Below are 18,619 nucleotides of genomic sequence, written 5' to 3' on the forward strand. Positions count from 1 at the left end.
AGAATATCCAATGGAAAAAAGACAGACTCTTCAACAAATGGTGTTAAGAGAACTGAACAGCTACATGCAGAAGAATGAAACTGGATCACTTTCTTACACTATACATAAAAATACATTCAAAATGGATGAAAGATCTCAATGTGAGACAAAAAACCATCAAATTCCTAGAGGAGAAGAAAGGCAGTAACTTCTTTGACATTGGCCATAGAAACCTCTTACTAGATACATCTCCTGAGGCAAGGGATATAAAATTAAAAAGATACTATTGGGACTTCATTAGGATAAAAAGCTTCTATACAGTGAAGGAAACAATCAATAAAAAAAGGCAACCTTTGGGATGGGAGAAGATATTTGCAAATGACATATCTGATAAAGGGTTAGTATCAAAAATATATAAAGAACTTATCAAACTCAACACCCAAAAAATAAATAATCCAGTTAAAAAATGGGCAACTCCTGAAATCAATCAATAAACTCCTACAATCAATCCACCAATCAAGCAATCAATAAAAATGGGCAGAAGACATGAATAGACACTTTTCCAAAGAAGACATACAGATGGCTAACAGATATATCACTCATCATCAGGGAAATACAAATCAGAAGTACAAGGAGATATCATCTCACATCTGTCAGAATGACTAAAATTAACAACACAGGAAACAACAGATGTTGGGAGAGGTTGTGGGGAAAGGGGAACTCTCTTACACTGTTGGTGGGAATGCAAACTGGTGCAGCCACTCTAGAAAACAGTATGGAGGTCCCTCAAAAAGTTAAGAATAGAATTACTCTATGATACAGCAATTGCACTACTAGGTATTTACCCAAAGGATACAAAAATGCTGATTCAAAGTGATACATGCACCCTGTTTACAGCAGCATTATCAACAAGAGCCAAATTATAGAGACCAAATGTCCATCAACTGATGAATGGATAAAGAAAATGTGGTGTGTGTGTGTGTATGTATATATACATATATATATATATATATACACATATATGTATATATACATATATATATATACATATATGTATATATATATATATATATATACATATATGTGTATATATATATATGATGCAGTATTATTCAGCCATAAAGAAGAAGGTCCTTAACCTACAAGGGTAGACACACAAGGTTAGCAGCAGACCTGTCCACTGAAACTTGGCATGCCAGAAGGGAGTGGCAGGATATATTCATTGTGCTGAATGGGAAAAATATGCAGCCAAGAATTCTTTATCTAGCAAGGCTGCCATTCAGAATAGATGGACAGATAAAGAGTTTCCCAGACAAACAAAAACTAAAGGAGTTTGTGACTACTAGACCAGCCTTGCAAGAAATTTTATGGGAGACTATTTGAATGGAGAGGAAAAAAAAAATACCAAAGCAACAAAGACTAGAAAGGACCAGAGAACATCACTAGAAGCACCAATTCTATAAGTAACACAATGGCAATAAATTCATATCTTTCAATAATTACTGAGTGTAAATGGACTAAATGCTCCAATCAAAAGACATAGGGTATTAGAATGGATACAAAAAATAAGAACCCAGCTATATGTTGCCTACAAAAGACTCATTTTAGTCGTTAAGACACCTACAGATTTAAAGTCAGGGAATGGAGAACCACTGGTTATGCTAATGGATGTTAAAAGAAGGCCAGAGTAGCCATAATTATATCAGAAAAAATTAGATTTTAAAACAAAGACAGTAACAAGAGATGAAGAAGGACATTATATTATATTTAAGGGATCTATCCATCAAGAAAATCTAACAACTGTAAATATGTATGCTCCCACTTGGAGACATCCAAATATATAAATCAATTAATAGAAAACATAACGAAACTGAATGATAATAATACCATTAATAGTAAGGGACTTTAACACCCCACTTACAACAATGGACATATCATCTAGGCAGAAAATCAACAAGGAAAAAATGGCTTTGAATGACACACTGGACCACATGGACTAAACATATATTCAGAACACTTCATCCTAAAGCAGCAGAATACACATTCTTCTTGAATGCACATGGGACATCCTCCAGAACAGATCACATACTGGGTCACAAATCAGCTCTCAAAAGCTAGAAAAAGATCAAGATCATACCATAGATATTTTCAGATCACAACATTATGAAACTTGAAATCACAAGAAAAATTTGGTAAGCCCTCAAATACATGGAGGTTAAAGAACATCCTACTAAAGAAAGAATGGGGTAAACCAGGAAATTAAGGAAGAAATTAAAAATACACGAAGCAAATGAAAATGAAAACATGACAGTCCAAACTCTTTGGACTGTCATGTTGGACTTTGGGATGGGAAGAAGTTACTGCCTTTCTTCTCCTCTAGGAATTTGATGGTTTTTTGTCTCACATTGAGATCTTTCATCCATTTTGAATGTATTTTTATGTATAGTGTAAGAAAGTGATCCAGTTTCATTCTTCTGCATACTTTCCTAAGAGGAAAGTATATTGTAATTCAGGCCTATTTCAAGAGCAAGAAAAATCTCAAATATACAACCTAACCTTACACCTAAAGGAGCTAAAAAAGGAACAGCAAATAAAGCCTAAAGTCAGCAGAAGGGAAATAAAAAAAATACAGAACAGATAAATAAAACTAAGAGCTGGTTCTTTGAAAGAATAAACAAAATTGATGAACCTCTAGCCAGATTTACCAAAAAGAAAAGAGAAAGGAACCAAACAGATAAAATCACAAATGAAAAAGGAGAGATCAGAACCAACACCACAGAAATGTAAACAATTATGAGAATATTACGAAAAACTATATGCCAACAAACTGGGCAATCTGGAGGAAATGGACAAGTTTCTAGAAACATACAAACTACAAAAACTGAAACAGGAAGAAATAGAAAATTTGAACAGACCCATAATCAACAAAGAAATTGAATTAGTAATAAAAAACCTCCTAACAAACAAAAGCCAGGGCCAGATGGCTTTCCAGGGAAATTCTCACCAGATATTTAAAGAACAGTTAATATCTCTTCTTCTCAAACTGTTACAAAAAATAGAAATGGAAGGAAAGCTTCCGAACTCATTCTATGAAGCCAGCATTTCCTTGATTCCAAAACCAAAGACCTCACTAAAAAGGAGAAATACAGACCAATATCCCTGATGAACATGCATGAAAAAATTCTCAACAAGATAGTAGCAAATCAAATTCAACAGTACATTAAAAGAATTATTCACCATGATCAGTGGGATTTATTCCTGGGCTGCAAGTGCAGTTCAATATTCACAAATCAATCAACATGATACACCACATTAATAAAAGAAAGGATAAGAACCATATGATCCTCTCAATAAATGCAGAAAAAGCATTTGACAAAGTATAGCATCTATTCTTGATAAAAACCCTCAACGAAGTAGGGATAGAGGGAACATACCCCAACATCATAAAGGCCATTATGAAAGACCCACAGCCAATATCCTCCTCAATGGGAAAAAACTGAAAGCTTTTCCTCCATAGTCAGAAACAAGACAGGGATGTCCACTCTCACCATTGTTATTTAACATAGTACTGGAAGTCTTAGCCTCAGCAATCAGACAAGAAAAAGAAATAAAGCCTCCAAATGGCAAAGAAGAAGTCAAACTTTCATTATTTGCAGATGATATGACACTCTATGTAGAAAACCTGAAAGATTCCAAAAAATTGCTGGAACTAATACACGAATTCAGCAAAGTCACAGGATGTAAAATCAATGTGTAGAAATCTGTTGCATTTCTACACACCAATAATGAAGCAACAATAACCTAGAATTCAATCAAAATTTATGAGACAGACACAACAAGAAAATCAAACAGAATGAGACTTACAGATGACTGTTGGCATGATCACACAATGAACTTTAAAATAACTATGATCAGGGACACCTGGGTAGCTCAGTCAGTTAAGCATCAACTTTGACACAGGTCATGACTTCATGGTTGGTGAGTTTGAGCCCCACTTTGGGTTATCTGCTGTCAGTGCAGAGCCCACTTCAGATCCTTTGTCTTCCTCTCTCTCTGCCCCTCCCCCCACTCATGCGCGCGCTCTCTCTCTCACTCAAAAATAAACACTTAAAAAAATAATAACTATGATTAGATTAATATGTTGAAGGATTTCATGGAAAAGGAAAACATGCGTGATAGAATTTCAGCAAGAAAACTATTATTAAGATATCAAATGGTAATGTAAAATATACGAAGCACAATATCAGAAACAGAATTCCCATGATGAGTTTATCCAGAGACTGGACACAGATGAAGAAAGGATTAGTAAACTTGAACACAGGTCAATCAAAATTATCCAACATGAATTATAAAGAGAAAAAGAGTAGAATAACAGATCAGATCAACTAAGAGCTGTGAGACACTAGTAAATGGTCTAATGTACATGTAATTGGAATCCCAGAAGGGGAACAAACAACAAGAACACAAGGCAAAAAATATTTGAAGAGGTAAGAGATGAAAATTTTCCTAACCAAACAAAAGACAACAAACAATAAATCCACTATTTCAGAGAACCACAAGGAGGATAAATACTTTGTATGTCACACACATTTATATATATATATCCATATCCATACCTAGATCCATCAAAGAATTTTATACTCAATAAGAGTATCTTTCAAAATAGAAAAAAAAAAAAACTTTTCCTAATAATCAAAAATTGACAGAATTCATTGCTCATAGACCTGTACAACAAGAAATGTTTAAGAAATGAAGAGAATTACAAAGGGTAAAAATGAGAGCAAATATTTCAAAAATTACTCATGTTACTTGTTTAAAAGATACTGCCTAAAGAAAAGCAATAACAAGGCATAACAAAGGATGAGAGGAAATGGAACTTTATGGTACTGAGATTCTTATGCTATACATGTAGTGGTATAATATTATTTGAAAGTAGACTAGGTTAAAATGTATATTATGAACTACAGATGACCAGTAAAAAAAAAGAGATATAAGTAAAAAGCTAATGGTAGAGATAAAATAGAATTATTGTTAAAACTCAACTGATCCAAAAGATAGAAGGAAAAAGAACAGATGAGACAAATAGAATATAAGATGGTAGATTTAAATCTAACCACATCCATAATTACATTAATGTAGATGATCTAAAGATATGAATGCTCATAGCAGGTGAGGCTACAGTGTAGGAGGCGGGGAGTGCAGGAAGTATAAGGGAACTCTCAGTATCTTCTACTCAATTTTTGCTGTGAACCTAAAACTACTCTAAAAAATAGGTCAGTTGAAAAAAATTCACACTCATTATTGTAAATATTTGTCTGTCAATCCCTGAATTAAGCTCCAGAAAGGTAGGGACTGTATTTATCTTGTTCCCTGCTGTATACTCAGTGCCTAGAAAAATGCCCAACACATTGTTAAGTCCCTGCTTTCCTGATACATTTTATTTGTGGGAGAAGGTCGAGTGGTGCCTGGGAATGAATAAATCAATATATAGATGAATTATTAATAACAAAAGATATAATGTAATAAAAATGGACTGTAAGAAACACATTCCTAACTAAATCTTCCATTAAATGTTCTAACTAAACTAAATGTTATTGATTAAACATCTTTTACCATTATCTGTTGATCTCTAAATATACTGCTCCAATAAAAAAAATACCCTGGAAAAAAAAAAACCTCAAAATCGCTGAAAACACAAAAATAACCCTAAGTACATGATAGGAGTGCAAAAAACACATATACATTTTATCTTTTAAGGACAATATATCTAATGAAAACAAAATGTAGAAGTACCAACTAAATATCACTGGAAAGACAAAGGTGGATATTTTCAGATTATGAGAAAGGGGAGTATTTTCAGATTTTCTTTGAATGAAACTATTTAATCCTTTCTTTCTAGTAACCAGTCAAAACAAGTTTTCCTAAAGCTAAGTTTTCATTTAGCAATTCAGTCAGATAATTATTCTGAAAACATCTATTTAAACACAAAATGGGTGTACAAGAAACACAAAGCACTTAGCAGTAAATCACCTCTGCATCCACTCCACAGGACAAAACATGCCTTATTATGTTGCACAACTGGCACTATAAAAGGTTTACTCTGTTATCTCTTTTGAAGTAAATAATAGTCTTTTTAAAAAATTAAAGCTAAAAGAAAAACCACTTACTACTAACAATCAGCTAATCTATTTCCTTCAAAAAGGAAAAATTTCAAAATAATAGTGTGTTTTATTTCCATATTCTTAATATAGTTTGAGTAGATAGGTCAGCATATTAATTCACTAAGAACCTACTATGCCACTGAGAATCTGGAATCTTTCATAAACCTAAATATATGTTTATCTAGGAGTATACATTTATGGAAACCAGTTTAAATGGAAAAAAAGTAACTGTCTTACTCAATTTTTCCTTACCGTACTTACTGGAAAATTATCCCACTTAATTCCCCCTCCTTTGGCTTCTTTTTAAAAACTATTTTCAATGTTCTCTAATTTGCTAACATATTAACTTTTATATATTCCAAAGGTCTAATTAGTAACTGTTTTCATAAACTTAAAATAAAAAACAAAGCAATGTTTGACAAATATAGTACCTGACAGAGGATGTTCTTGGTCCATGATCTCTGGAATCCATTACCCAACCAACATGACACTCTAGAGGGGGATTTGTACTATGCCTTGTTTTTCTCTTTCTTGGACTCTAAAGAAAAAGAAGTCAAACATTGCAATGATTTGAGTAGTGTGAACTTCACAAGTAAATTAAAACCCTCTGACTATAAACTAGCTCAAACATTTTCATACTGTGGATGACACATTATGAAATCACATGAAGTCACAAAACTCAAACATCTCACATACAAGTTGCAAAACTTAAAAGGTCTTTTGCCTGGTTTCAACACAAGGATTAAAGGAAATACAACTTAGTATGATTCTTCATTATACCTTCTGATCAACTTTAATTACACCACCAAAATGGAAAGAAGTTATTCCTTAACCTGAGAAAACATCAATCACTATGGTGAAATATCATTTTTAAATGAATTTTTACAACCTAAATTATATATTTTTAAAAATGTGATAGAAACTAAAACATCTCATTCTGTAATGTTAAAGGATACAAAATGCAGGCTTTATATTCCTGGTTGTTTTGTGTACCTTTACATCAATAGCTTTTGGTTCTTTAACAACAGGATAAAATCTTGGTGTTTTGTTTGGATCTTGTAACCTGGGTGTTCGAGGTGTTTTAGGTGACCTTGCAGGATAAACTCTAGGAGATTCTGGAACTGCTGTGGGTAATGAAAGGGCCATTGTTGCTGAAGATATTTCTGAAACATCAAACAGCTTCTGAGCTAATTCATCACTCAAATCTGCAAAATAAAAATCTTGTTAAAAGTTACTTAGATGATAAGAAAATATTTTACTTGAGAGCAAGGGTAATTCTGAAATTTTCTACTCTCAAAAGATTTTTTCCTCAGAAACATTTCAAATATATAAGAATAAAAAATAAACACTTGTCTGTACATCACCTAGCCTTACCAAGTTTTAATTTTGCTATATCTGTTTGACTTTTTTAAAAAGAAAAGTAAGCAGAAGCCCACTGTATAACCTTCCCCAATCCCATTTTGCTTTTCCTCATCAGAGACAACCAGACTCTCGAATTTGGTACTTTTATCTATAATTATATACATATATGTAATACCATTATTTGCATAATTAGCTTTACATAAGTGACATCATACTATATGTACCATTTTGCAAGTTTTTGCAGTCATATCTTGTTTGATACTTGATTATTCAAGTTCTACTCATATAGCTTTGGTTCATTCATTTTCACTGCAGAATATTATGCTGTTATACAAATATATCAAAATTTATACATTCTCCTGAAGATGCACATTTATGTTATTTCCAGATTTTTGGTATAATCAACGATGCTACAGAGAACATTGTTAAATATTTCTCTCTGTATAGGTGTGAGCATGTCTCTAGGGTTTATACGTAAAAAAGAAATGTTTACTAAAACGGCACATGCATCTTTATTTTGAGAGAGAGAGAGAGAGATGGAAGGAGGGAGGGAGGAAGAGAAAGAGAGAGAGAGACAGGGAGAGAGAGAGAGAGAGAGAGAGAAAGGGAGGGAAGGACAGAGAAAGAGAGAGGGACAGACAGAATCCCAAGCAAGCTCCATGCCATCAGCATGGAGCCCGAGGTGGGGCTCAGTCTCATGAACTGTGAGATCATGACCTGAGCCAAAATCAAGAGTAGGAGGCTTAGGGGCACTTGTACCCCAATGTTTACAGCAGCACTCTCAACAATAGCCAAATTATGGAAAGAGCCTAAATGTCCATCAACTGATGAATTGATAAAGAAATTGTGGTTTATATACTCAATGGAATACTACTTCGCAATGAGAAAGAATGAAATATGGCCTTTTGTAGCAATGTGGATGGAACTGGAGAGTGTTATCCTAAGTGAAATAAGTCATACAGAGAAAGACAGATACCATATGTTTTCACTCTTATGTGGATCCTGAGAAACTTAACAGAAGACCATGGGGGAGGGGAAGGAAAAAAAAGGGAGGGAGCCAAACCATAAGAGACTTAAAAACTGAGAATAAACTGAGGGGTGACTGGGGGTGGAGGGAGGGGAAAGTGGGTGATGGGCATTGAGGGGGTGGAGGGAGGGGAAAGTGGGTGATGGGCACCTGTTGGGATGAGCACTGGGTGTTGTACGGAAACCAATTTGACAATAAATTTCATATTAAGAAAAAAAAAAAAGACTAGGAGGCTTAACTGACTAAGCCACCCAGGCATCCTGGCACATGCATCTTCTGATTTACTAAGTACTGATTGCCAAAGTGCTTTCTATAATGGTTTCACCAATTTATATTCCCACCAGTAGCATGAAAAAGTCTCAGCAATTTAATATACTCGTCAAGACTGGTTTCGTTTAGACGTTTAAATATTTTTCCATCTCATGATATTTGAATGGTATTTGTATTTGGGGTTTTGTGTGTGTGGGGGGGGTTGTGTGTGTGTGTGTGTGTGTGTGTGTGTGTTTAATTTCAAGTTTTTATTTAAAATCTAGTTAGTTAACATATATGGTAATATTGGTTACAGATGTAGAATTTAGTGATTCACTTCCATATAACATCCAGTGCTCATCACAAGTTGTACTCCTTAATATTCCATCATGCATTTAGCCCATCCCCCACCCACCTCCTTCCATCAACCCTTAGTTTGTTCTCTATAGTTAAGAGTTTCTTATGGTTTGCTTCCCTATTTTTCCCCTCTTCCTCTATGTTTATTACTGGTGAGGTTGAGCATATTTTCATATATATAGTCATCATTCACATTTCCCCTATCATGAGTTTACCACCATATCCTCAGACTATATTTCTATTGGGTTGTTTTACTTATTAGTTTGTGGAAATATTATGGTAAGATACTAATAGTAAGCAAGTAGAATGTAGACTGTTTCTGTATGGTTTTTCTTCAGACTTACCAACTTCTTTTGATTCATACAATGGATTTTGGTTTATCATTCAACAAATATTACCAAGTACCTGCTATATGCCAAGCACTATTCTAGAAACAAGGTTGTAAACTCAAAAGTGAACTTAACCACTCTATTACCTAATTTCCCCATTTCTTCTCCCAATCTGTTATCAGAATGATACAATGATATAATAATGATATTCGGCGGGGGGGGGGGCAAATTAGGTCATTTCATGTCTCTACTTAAAATCCTCAGTGTTTCCCTTTTGCCTCTGGGAGAAGTCTAGTCTCTTTATCATGGCATATGAGACTTGACTGATTTTGACTTATCTATTGTCTTTCTCCACTTCAATTTTAGTGCCCCAGATAGGAACCTACTTGTTTCTATTTTCTTGCTTCTCACCTTTTCATATGCTTTTTCCTCTGTGTGAAAGTCCCTTTCCCTTATCTTTTTACACCAAATTGAATGCATATCCTTCCTTTAATACCCAGCACAGATGTTACTTTCCCTAGGAATCTATAGCACTTCTTGAATTTCTGCCAATAAAAATAATTCTCTTTTTTTTTTTTTGGTGCCACCTTTACATTTCATCCATTTATTGTTCGATTTATTAAATTAAAATTTATTTTCTTATATATTATCTGATCAGATGCTAAGAACAAGTCCCAGTGCGTTCCTAAAAGCAGGTCCATAATCTAATATTTGTATACCAGTGCCTAAAACAGTGCTAGGAAAAAAATATATACCCAGCAAATGACCAATAAATTTAACTGAATTGTGTTAATACAGATTTTCCTTAGACCAAAAAGATAATGCAATCTCAAGGATAAAACTATGATTATACACTGAAAAATATGTTAAATCCAGCACCTCTGTAAAAGAAATATTTTAAAAAGATCTAGGAACATTAACAGTAAGCTTCCTAGCATCCAGATTATGGTCTCCAAATTCCATTTCCATTTCCCACTGATCTGGTCCTCTACAAGGAATAGAGTCTGTAGCATAAAGTATAATATGAGCCTGGGAAATCTTGAGTCAGAAAGCAATGAAATTAAAAAAGAAAAAAACCAGAATAGGTCATAAGGACACAGCAGCAAATTTCAGTGGCCCCACCAGTCAAAAATGAAGTACTTTGACCACTAAAAACAATGATTGAAACTGACTAAACATTTCAAATAAATAAGTTCTACAAGTTCAAAATGGTGCCTTAACATTTAATCACATTTGCAGGTTGCTAGGGCACCAAACTCATTATTCTAAAAACTAACTAAATGCAAAGAAAGAAACAAGCATTTATCCTTTCTTTCCTGGAAAAATTGAATTTCAAAGTATTCAAAGAGTTGATAAAAGAATATTCTTCTTTATAGAATTCTAGGTATGGAACACAGGAATGAGAGAACTAGATGACTATTTGTAACTCTAATGAAATAGAGGATGTAGGGAATATTCATCAATGACTCTTAAAACCATTTTGTAAAATGTTGAAGGGAGATTCAGCACCAAAGACATGATCCCTGAAAGGAAGAACTGATAAGCTAGACATCACTGAAGTGAAAAAAACATCTGCCCTCCAAATGACACTGTCAAGATAATGAGAAGACAAGTCACAGATCAGAAGAAAATATTTGCAAAAGACACATCTGATAAAGGACCATTATCCAAAGTATATAAAGAACTCTTAAAACTCAAAAATAAGAAAACAAACAAACAAATTAAAAAATATGAACAGATACATTAATGAAGATATATATGGCAAATAAGCACAGGTAAAGATATTACACATCATGTCATCAGGGAAATGTAAATGGAAATCAAATACCATGACAACCCATGAGAATGGCCAAAGTCCAGAACACTGACAACACCAAATGCTAGCAAGGATATGGAGCAACAGGATCTCTTATTCATTGGTGGTGGGAATACAAAATGATACAGACACTCAGGAAGACAGTTTGGTAGCTTCATACAAAAGTAAACATATTCTTCCCATATGATCTAGCAATCACTCTCCTTGGTATATACTCAAAGGAACTGAAAATTTATGTCCACACAAAAACTTGCACATGGATGTTTATTGTAGCTTTACTCATAATTGCCAAAACTTGAAACTAATGAAGATGTCCTTCAGTAGATGAAGGGATAAACTATGGTATATCCAAATAATGGAATATTATGCAGTGCTAAAAACATATGAGCTATCAAGTCAAGAAAAGACATGGAGGAAATTTAAATGCATATTATTAAGTGAGAGAAGCCAATGTGAAAAGCCTATATACTATAGGATTCCAACTATTCAAAATTTGAAACAGGAAAACTATGGAGACAGTTGAAAGATCAATGGTTACCAGAGGTTGGAGATATGGTGGGGGAAGCGTGAATAAGTAAAACACAGAGGATTTTTACTCTGTAGGATACTATAGTGATGGATACATGTCATTATACGTGTGTTAAAACCCACAGAACGTACAACACCAAGAGTGAAACCTAATGTAACGGGTAATTATGATGTGTTGGTGTAGGTTCAACTGTAGGTACAATTGTAACAAAGGTACCACTCTGATGTGGTATGCAGCTGTGAGGAAGCAGCATCCTTCCCCAGACTGGTGATGGTTATGTAAGCTGGGGACAGGGAGTAAATGAGAAATCTCTGTATCTTACTCTTAATTTTACTGTGACCCTAAAAGTGTTCTAAAAAAAAGTCTTTAGAAAAAAATGTTCAAGAGAAACTTTATGATGAATGGACAAGGCCAATAACATCTAAACCCAATAATCAATCACAGCAGCAGTAAAAGACAGCCTAAAAGACAATATGATGTAATTGGAAGTAAATAGCTCCTCTAAGAAACAGTCTTGTCACCACAGAAATAAAAATGCGAATATACTAAATCTTCTACATCTAAATACTAGTTCATAAGGAATAGAAACAATAAGGAATGTACTGACTGATACCAAGACATAATCAGGTAAATCTGGATTATAAGAAATCTTATGACAAATTAACCAGTTTCTTCAACAAGTCATTGGTATGGAAAAACAAGAGAAGAGGAATGCTTATAGATTAGGAGAAACTTGGGGCGCCTGGGTGGCTCAGTCGGTTAAGCCTCCGACTTTGGCTCAGGTCATGATCTCGCAGTCTGCAAGTTCGAGCCCTGCAACAGGCTCTGTGCTGACAGCTCAGAGCCTGGAGCCTGCTTTGGATTCTGTGTCTCCCCCTCTCTCTGCCCCTCCCCTGCTCATGCTCTGTCTCTGTCAATAATAAATAAACTTAAAAAAAAAAAAAAAAGATTAAGAGTAACTTAATTGTCCTATCGCTCAAATGCAATTATGTACTTTTTTTGGTCCTGATTCAAACAACCAGTTTGAAAAAGATATATATCAGATATCAGGGAAAACCAAACATAAACTGTGTAGCAGATGATATTAAAGAATTACTGCCAATTTATGTGAAATAATGGTATCGTGAAAATTTATATATATACATACATATATGTTTGTGATGTAGAATAGCGTATTTACAGAAGATATTAATTTGAATGAAATGAGATTCAACATGAAATGCCAGAAACAGCTGGGGAACATACAGATGAAAAAGGAATGTCAGGGGCGCCTGGGTGGCGCAGTCGGTTAAGCGTCCGACTCCAGCCAGGTCACGATCTCTCGGTCAGTGAGTTCGAGCCCCGCGTCAGGCTCTGGGCTGATGGCTCGGAGCCTGGAGCCTGTTTCCGATTCTATGTCTCCCTTTCTCTCTGCCCCTCCCCCGTTCATGCTCTGTCTCTCTCTGTCCCAAAAATAAATAAAAAACGTTGAAAAAAAAAATTAAAAAAAAAAAAAAAAAAAAAAAAAAAGAAAAAGGAATGTCAAACTATTAACAATTGTTGAAATTAGGCAGGATAATTACACAGGGATTCATTAAACAGCTCTATTTTTTATCTGAACATTTCCATATTAAAAATTAAGTTTCATTTCAGTTTTATGTTTATTTTATTCCAAATTTAATTACATGTAAATTTTACCCACCAATAAGAGCAGATATATCAATTTTGTGAAGACAAAGACGAATATTTTGTTATCTCAAAAGAACCATTTTATAAAATTTTTATAGCAGATACCAATTTATAATATTTTGAGATAAAATTATCAAAATATGGTTAAGATAACTACAAGTACATAAAATATTTATAGTGGATATAAAAATTTTATTACTAGAAATATAACTAATTGTGGAGTAAGAATATATTAAAGTTGGCTTTTTATCAACTACAAGCCTAGGATGCTATATGAATATCATCTGGATATTTAACTTCTTAATCAAAATAATGGGACATCCTTGTACAAGAATGTTCAAAGTAGCATTTTTCATCACAGCAATATCTGGAAAAAATAAAAACATCAACTGTCGAATGGATAAGCAAAATGTAGTAAGTCCATACTATAAAATATGACTTAATAAAAAGAAACAAAGTACCAATATAAGCAACAACATGGGTTAACCTCAAATATATTGTATTAGTTGAAAAAGCCAGACACATGACTATATGTCATATAGTTCAATTTATATGAAATTTCTAGGAAGTACAAAAACATACAGATAAAAAGCAGATCACTGGTTACCTCAGACTGAAGTTGAGTGTTGAAACTGACTGCAAATGATCATGAGGGAACTTTCTAGTGTGATGGAACTGTTCTAAAACTGAATTGTGGTGCTACTGCATAACTATACAAAGTCATGTGAACTCATGAAATAATACACAAATGGGTTAATTTTATGCTAAACAAAAGACCAGGCTATCTGCTCTTCAGGGAACCCCAACTGTGACTGTCTGTCATACAATTTCTGCTAAAAGTTTATCAAAGAAGACCGAAAACACAAAGGAGTAGGCTGAAGTCCTCTTCAGGGAGGAGGACTTCAGGGAGGACTAAGGAGAGAGGGCACAGGTGAGTAAGGAGCAGAAAGGGAGAGAGAATCCCACAAGGGGCAGAGAGAGAAAAGAGAGGAGGGGGGAGGGAGAGAGAGAGAGAGAAGCAGGGCTCACCCGAAGTGGGGCTCATGTTCACTCAAAGTGGGGCTTGAGCTCACCCGAGGTGGGACTTGTGCTCACAGGATGTGGGATTTGAACTCACGAATTGTGAGGTCATGACCTGAGACAATGTCAGATACTTAACTGACTGAGCCACCCAGGCGCCCAAGAAAGTATTTCTGACAGAAGGAAATGACCTAAGAAGGAAACCTGGAACATCACAGAAGAAGAGCAAAGAGAACGGTAAGAATCTTGATATACATATTCTTTCAAATTCTTTAAAACATACTTGATAGTTAAAAGTAAAAAATATATAACTTTGATGCGGTTTTCAATGAGTGAAGATAATAATATGACTATAGCACAAAGAAACCCATTGAAAACAATGTGGGTGGAACTAGAGGGTATTATGCTAAGTGAAATTAGAGAAAGACAAATATCATATGACTTCACTCATATGTGGAATTTAAAATAAAAAACAGATGAACATAAGGGAAGGGAAGCAAAACTAATATAAAAACAGAGAGGGGGACAAAACATAAGAGACTCTTAAATACAGAGAACTGAGGGTTGTTGGAGGGGTTTTGAGTGGGGGGATGGGCTAAATGGGCAAGGGGCATTAAGGAGGACACTTGTTGGAATGAACACTGGGTGTTATAGGGGATGAATCACTGGAATCTACTCCTGAAATCATTATTGCTGCTCACTAACCTGGATGTAAATTAAAAAAAAAAAAAATGCTAGTCAGTGTATCTTGAAGTTTAAAAGAAATAATTTATGTCAACCGAAAAACATGGTGGGTAGGGCAGTAATGTTAATTGAAAAATGTTTTCTAAAGCACTGGAATCAGCAAACAACAGAATTACAGTCAAAGAGTTTAGAAAAATGTCTAGATCATATATCAACTGATCCAATCCAGTAAGGAAACCATCTATAGTTCTAGATTTTAGATAGATAAATTAGAAAGCCATAATGCTTTCCTTCAAAATGTGTCTTGGTGTTATGGGTGGAACAGGTGATGGGGATTAAACAGTACACTTATCATGATGAGAACTGAGGAATGCATAGAATTGTTGAACCACTATATTGTACAATTGAAACTAATAGAACACTGTATGTTAACATACCAGAAGTAAAATTTAAACTTAAAAAAAAAGGTGGGGGGGGGTGAATTCCTCTTTCCCCCCTCTTTTTCTTCTATTCAGGCCCTCAATGGATTGGATAATGCTTACTCACATTGGAGAAGGCAATTTACTTTACTAAGCCAATTCAAATACTAATCTCATCCAGAAATAGCACCTCACTGATAAACCCAGAAATATTTAACCAAATATTTGGGCATCCTCTGATCCAACTGAGACATAAAATTAACATCACAAAGGATAATACACAAAAATCAATCATATTTCTATATAATAGCAATAAACAATTGGAACGTTAAGATTGTAAAGCACCATTTACAATAGGACCAAACCATAAAATACTTAAGGATATGGCTAACAAAATATGCACAAAATACACCCAAAACCACAAAACAGTGAAGAACAAAAAATACTTAAGTGGAGAAGCATACCATATTCATGGATTAGAAGATTCAATATTATTAAAACATTAGCTCTTCTCAGACTAATCTGTAGATTCAATGCGGTTCCAATCAAAATACCAGCAGCAATTTTTTACAGAAACCAATAAGCTATCTCCATAATTTATATGAAAAAGCAAAGAAACTAGACTACCCAAAACAATTTCTTAAAAAGTTATAAGACATATACTGATTTTAAGAGTACAGTTATCAAGTTGTGCTGGTGGCAAAGATATAAACGTAGAGATAAGATGAACAGAAGACAGACTCCCAAATTAGATCTATATACATATAGTTAATTAGCTTTTGACAAAAATGAAAAGGCAATTCAATAGAGAAAGAATAGATTTTCCAACAAATGGTGCTGAAATTGTTTGGTATCCATATCCATACTTACATCATACGCCAAAAAGAAAAAAAAATCAAAAGTCAAAATTGAATAGACATCTGAATTATATAAAAACTAAAAATATAAAGCTTCAAACATAAAAATCTTGTGACTTTAGACAAATTTAGACAAAGAATTCTTACACAGACACCAAAAGCACATTCATATAATTAAAAAAATGAAAAACTGCGCATCATTAAAAATAAGAACAACTGCTTTTCAAAAGGCACTCCTAAAAAAATGAAAAGATAAGCCCCAAATTGGGAGATGTGTGCAAATTACATATGTACTTGTAAAAAGGGACTTGGATCCAGACTAGAGAACTCCCAAAGCTCTATAAGAAAACAACTGAATGTATAGTCCAATAAAAAATTAAAAACATAAATTAAAAAATAAAAAAGCAACTCAAGAAACATCAAAAAATTTGAGTACATACTTCACATATATACTGATGGCAAATTAGTACATGAAAAGATGCTCAACACTGTTAGTCACAATGAGATACTGCTACATATCTATAGGAATGACAAATTAAAACAACAACAACAACAATAACAACAACAAATTAACAATACCAGGTGCTAATGAGGATGTGGAGCAACTGGAACCATCATGGATTGTTGGTAGGAGTACAAAATGACAGAGCCACTTTGGAAAACAGGCATTTCTTAAACATACACTTACCATAAGACCCAGCAATCCCACTCCTAAGTATTTACCCAGGTGAAATGAAAACTTACATTCACATAAAAATTTGTAAGCAAATATGGATATCAGCTTTATTCATAATCACCAAAAATTAAAAAACAACCTACGTGTCCTTCAACTAACTGCTTACATCCAATGAAACAGAATACTACTTACTAATAAAAAGGAACAGCACACAAAAATATGAATTTCAAATGCATTATGCTAAATGAAAGATGCCAGACTCAAAAGGCTATATTCTATATGATTTTATTTATATATATTCTGGTAAAAGCTCAAATCTAGGGGTAGAAACTAGAAAATAGGCTGCCAAAAAAGCTAGGCATGGGGTTGACTACAAAGAGGCATGGGAGAATCTGTGGAGTGTAATGGAATTGTGCTTCAAGTAGGTAGCATCTACTTAACTGTGTGCACCTGTCAAAATTCCCAAAACTGTACATACAAAGTGTGAAACTTGCTGAATATAAATTATACTTAATTTGTTAAAAAGGAAATAAAAAAGATAACTCTGGATCCTTGTAACGTGGTCAGAATGAAAGAAGGGTGGCAGGATAGGAGCTATTAAAATTAACCAATGGGAAAATGATGGTAGTTTTTACCAGGTGACAGAAGTAGAGAAGGTGAAAAGTGGTTAGGTTCTGCATATATTTTAAGGGGTAATGGATAGAATCTGCCAATGAATAAGATACAGAGGTTTAATAAGAAAGATCAAGGATGACACCAAGATTTTTTTTTTTTACCTGTACCACTACAACATGGAGTTAATATTTTTACCAAGATGTGGAAATCTGGGAAAAGTCCTTGGAAAAGGGTTGAAAATTCAGACCTGGGTAGGATTTTGGACATATGAAATTTGACATGTTTATAAAATATCCAAGTGAAACTCTTGACTACACAGTTGGATATTTATATGGACTATAGGATAGAGGTCTTATCTATACATACAAATTTGACACTCATTAGTATAATTGATGCTATTTAAAACCGTGGGACTAAATACTGAGGAGTCATTGAGGATAAGAAAGAAATGTGAAGTCTGAGCCCTAAATCTCCCAAAGCTTGGGGAAATGGGGAAGAACTAGCAAAAAGACTCCATGAAGTCGAAAGAAAGCTAAGTAAATAGTGCCTAGGGAGAAGAATGTGTTTCAAGACAGAACATAATTGATCCAATGTTGATGTTAGATAAGATGAGGATTGATTTGATTCCTCTTTAACATGGAGAGATCTGGAGGCACTATCAAAAGCTGATTTAGTGTATGAGGAGCAGAGGGCTGTTTAGATCAGGTATATGGGATAAACAGGAAGATAATTATTGAAGACAGTAAAAACAAACACCTTTCTTATACCTTAAATTCTATTTTATAGTGGCAATAGCAGGTCTTTTATTAATAGCATTATTTTACAGCATTTCCTACCCTTTAAACCTTTCAAGCTTTCCATATACTCTACT

At 34.1% G+C, this 18,619-nt stretch overlaps 1 protein-coding gene and 1 long non-coding RNA gene across 10 annotated transcripts in view; one reads left to right on the forward strand and one right to left on the reverse strand.

The window, feature by feature from the left end:
- The window catches only part of LARP1B (La ribonucleoprotein 1B), a 129,078-nt gene that overhangs the window by 20,874 nt on the left and 89,585 nt on the right, over window positions 1–18,619 (reverse strand). For 6 of the 9 annotated variants that reach the window (XM_042935524.1, XM_042935525.1, XM_042935517.1 and 3 more), the window contains 2 exons: window positions 7,134–7,345; window positions 6,572–6,678 (listed from right to left, as the gene is read on the reverse strand). In XM_042935524.1, the coding sequence (XP_042791458.1) occupies window positions 6,572–6,678; window positions 7,134–7,345 (319 nt within the window). Of the gene's footprint in view, window positions 1–6,571; window positions 6,679–7,133; window positions 7,346–18,619 lie in introns of those variants that run through there. The other 3 variants (XM_042935520.1, XM_042935521.1, XM_042935529.1) reach the window with 2 other exon arrangements.
- Window positions 14,680–18,619, forward strand: part of LOC122217869 — a 34,917-nt gene continuing 30,977 nt past the window's right edge. Inside the window, exon 1 of the long non-coding RNA XR_006201721.1 lies at window positions 14,680–14,734. This is a non-coding gene — a long non-coding RNA (uncharacterized LOC122217869). The remainder of the gene's footprint in view (window positions 14,735–18,619) is intronic.

The sequence above is a fragment of the Panthera leo genome, chromosome B1 (genome assembly GCF_018350215.1).
Source record: "Panthera leo isolate Ple1 chromosome B1, P.leo_Ple1_pat1.1, whole genome shotgun sequence".
NCBI lineage: Eukaryota > Metazoa > Chordata > Mammalia > Carnivora > Felidae > Panthera > Panthera leo.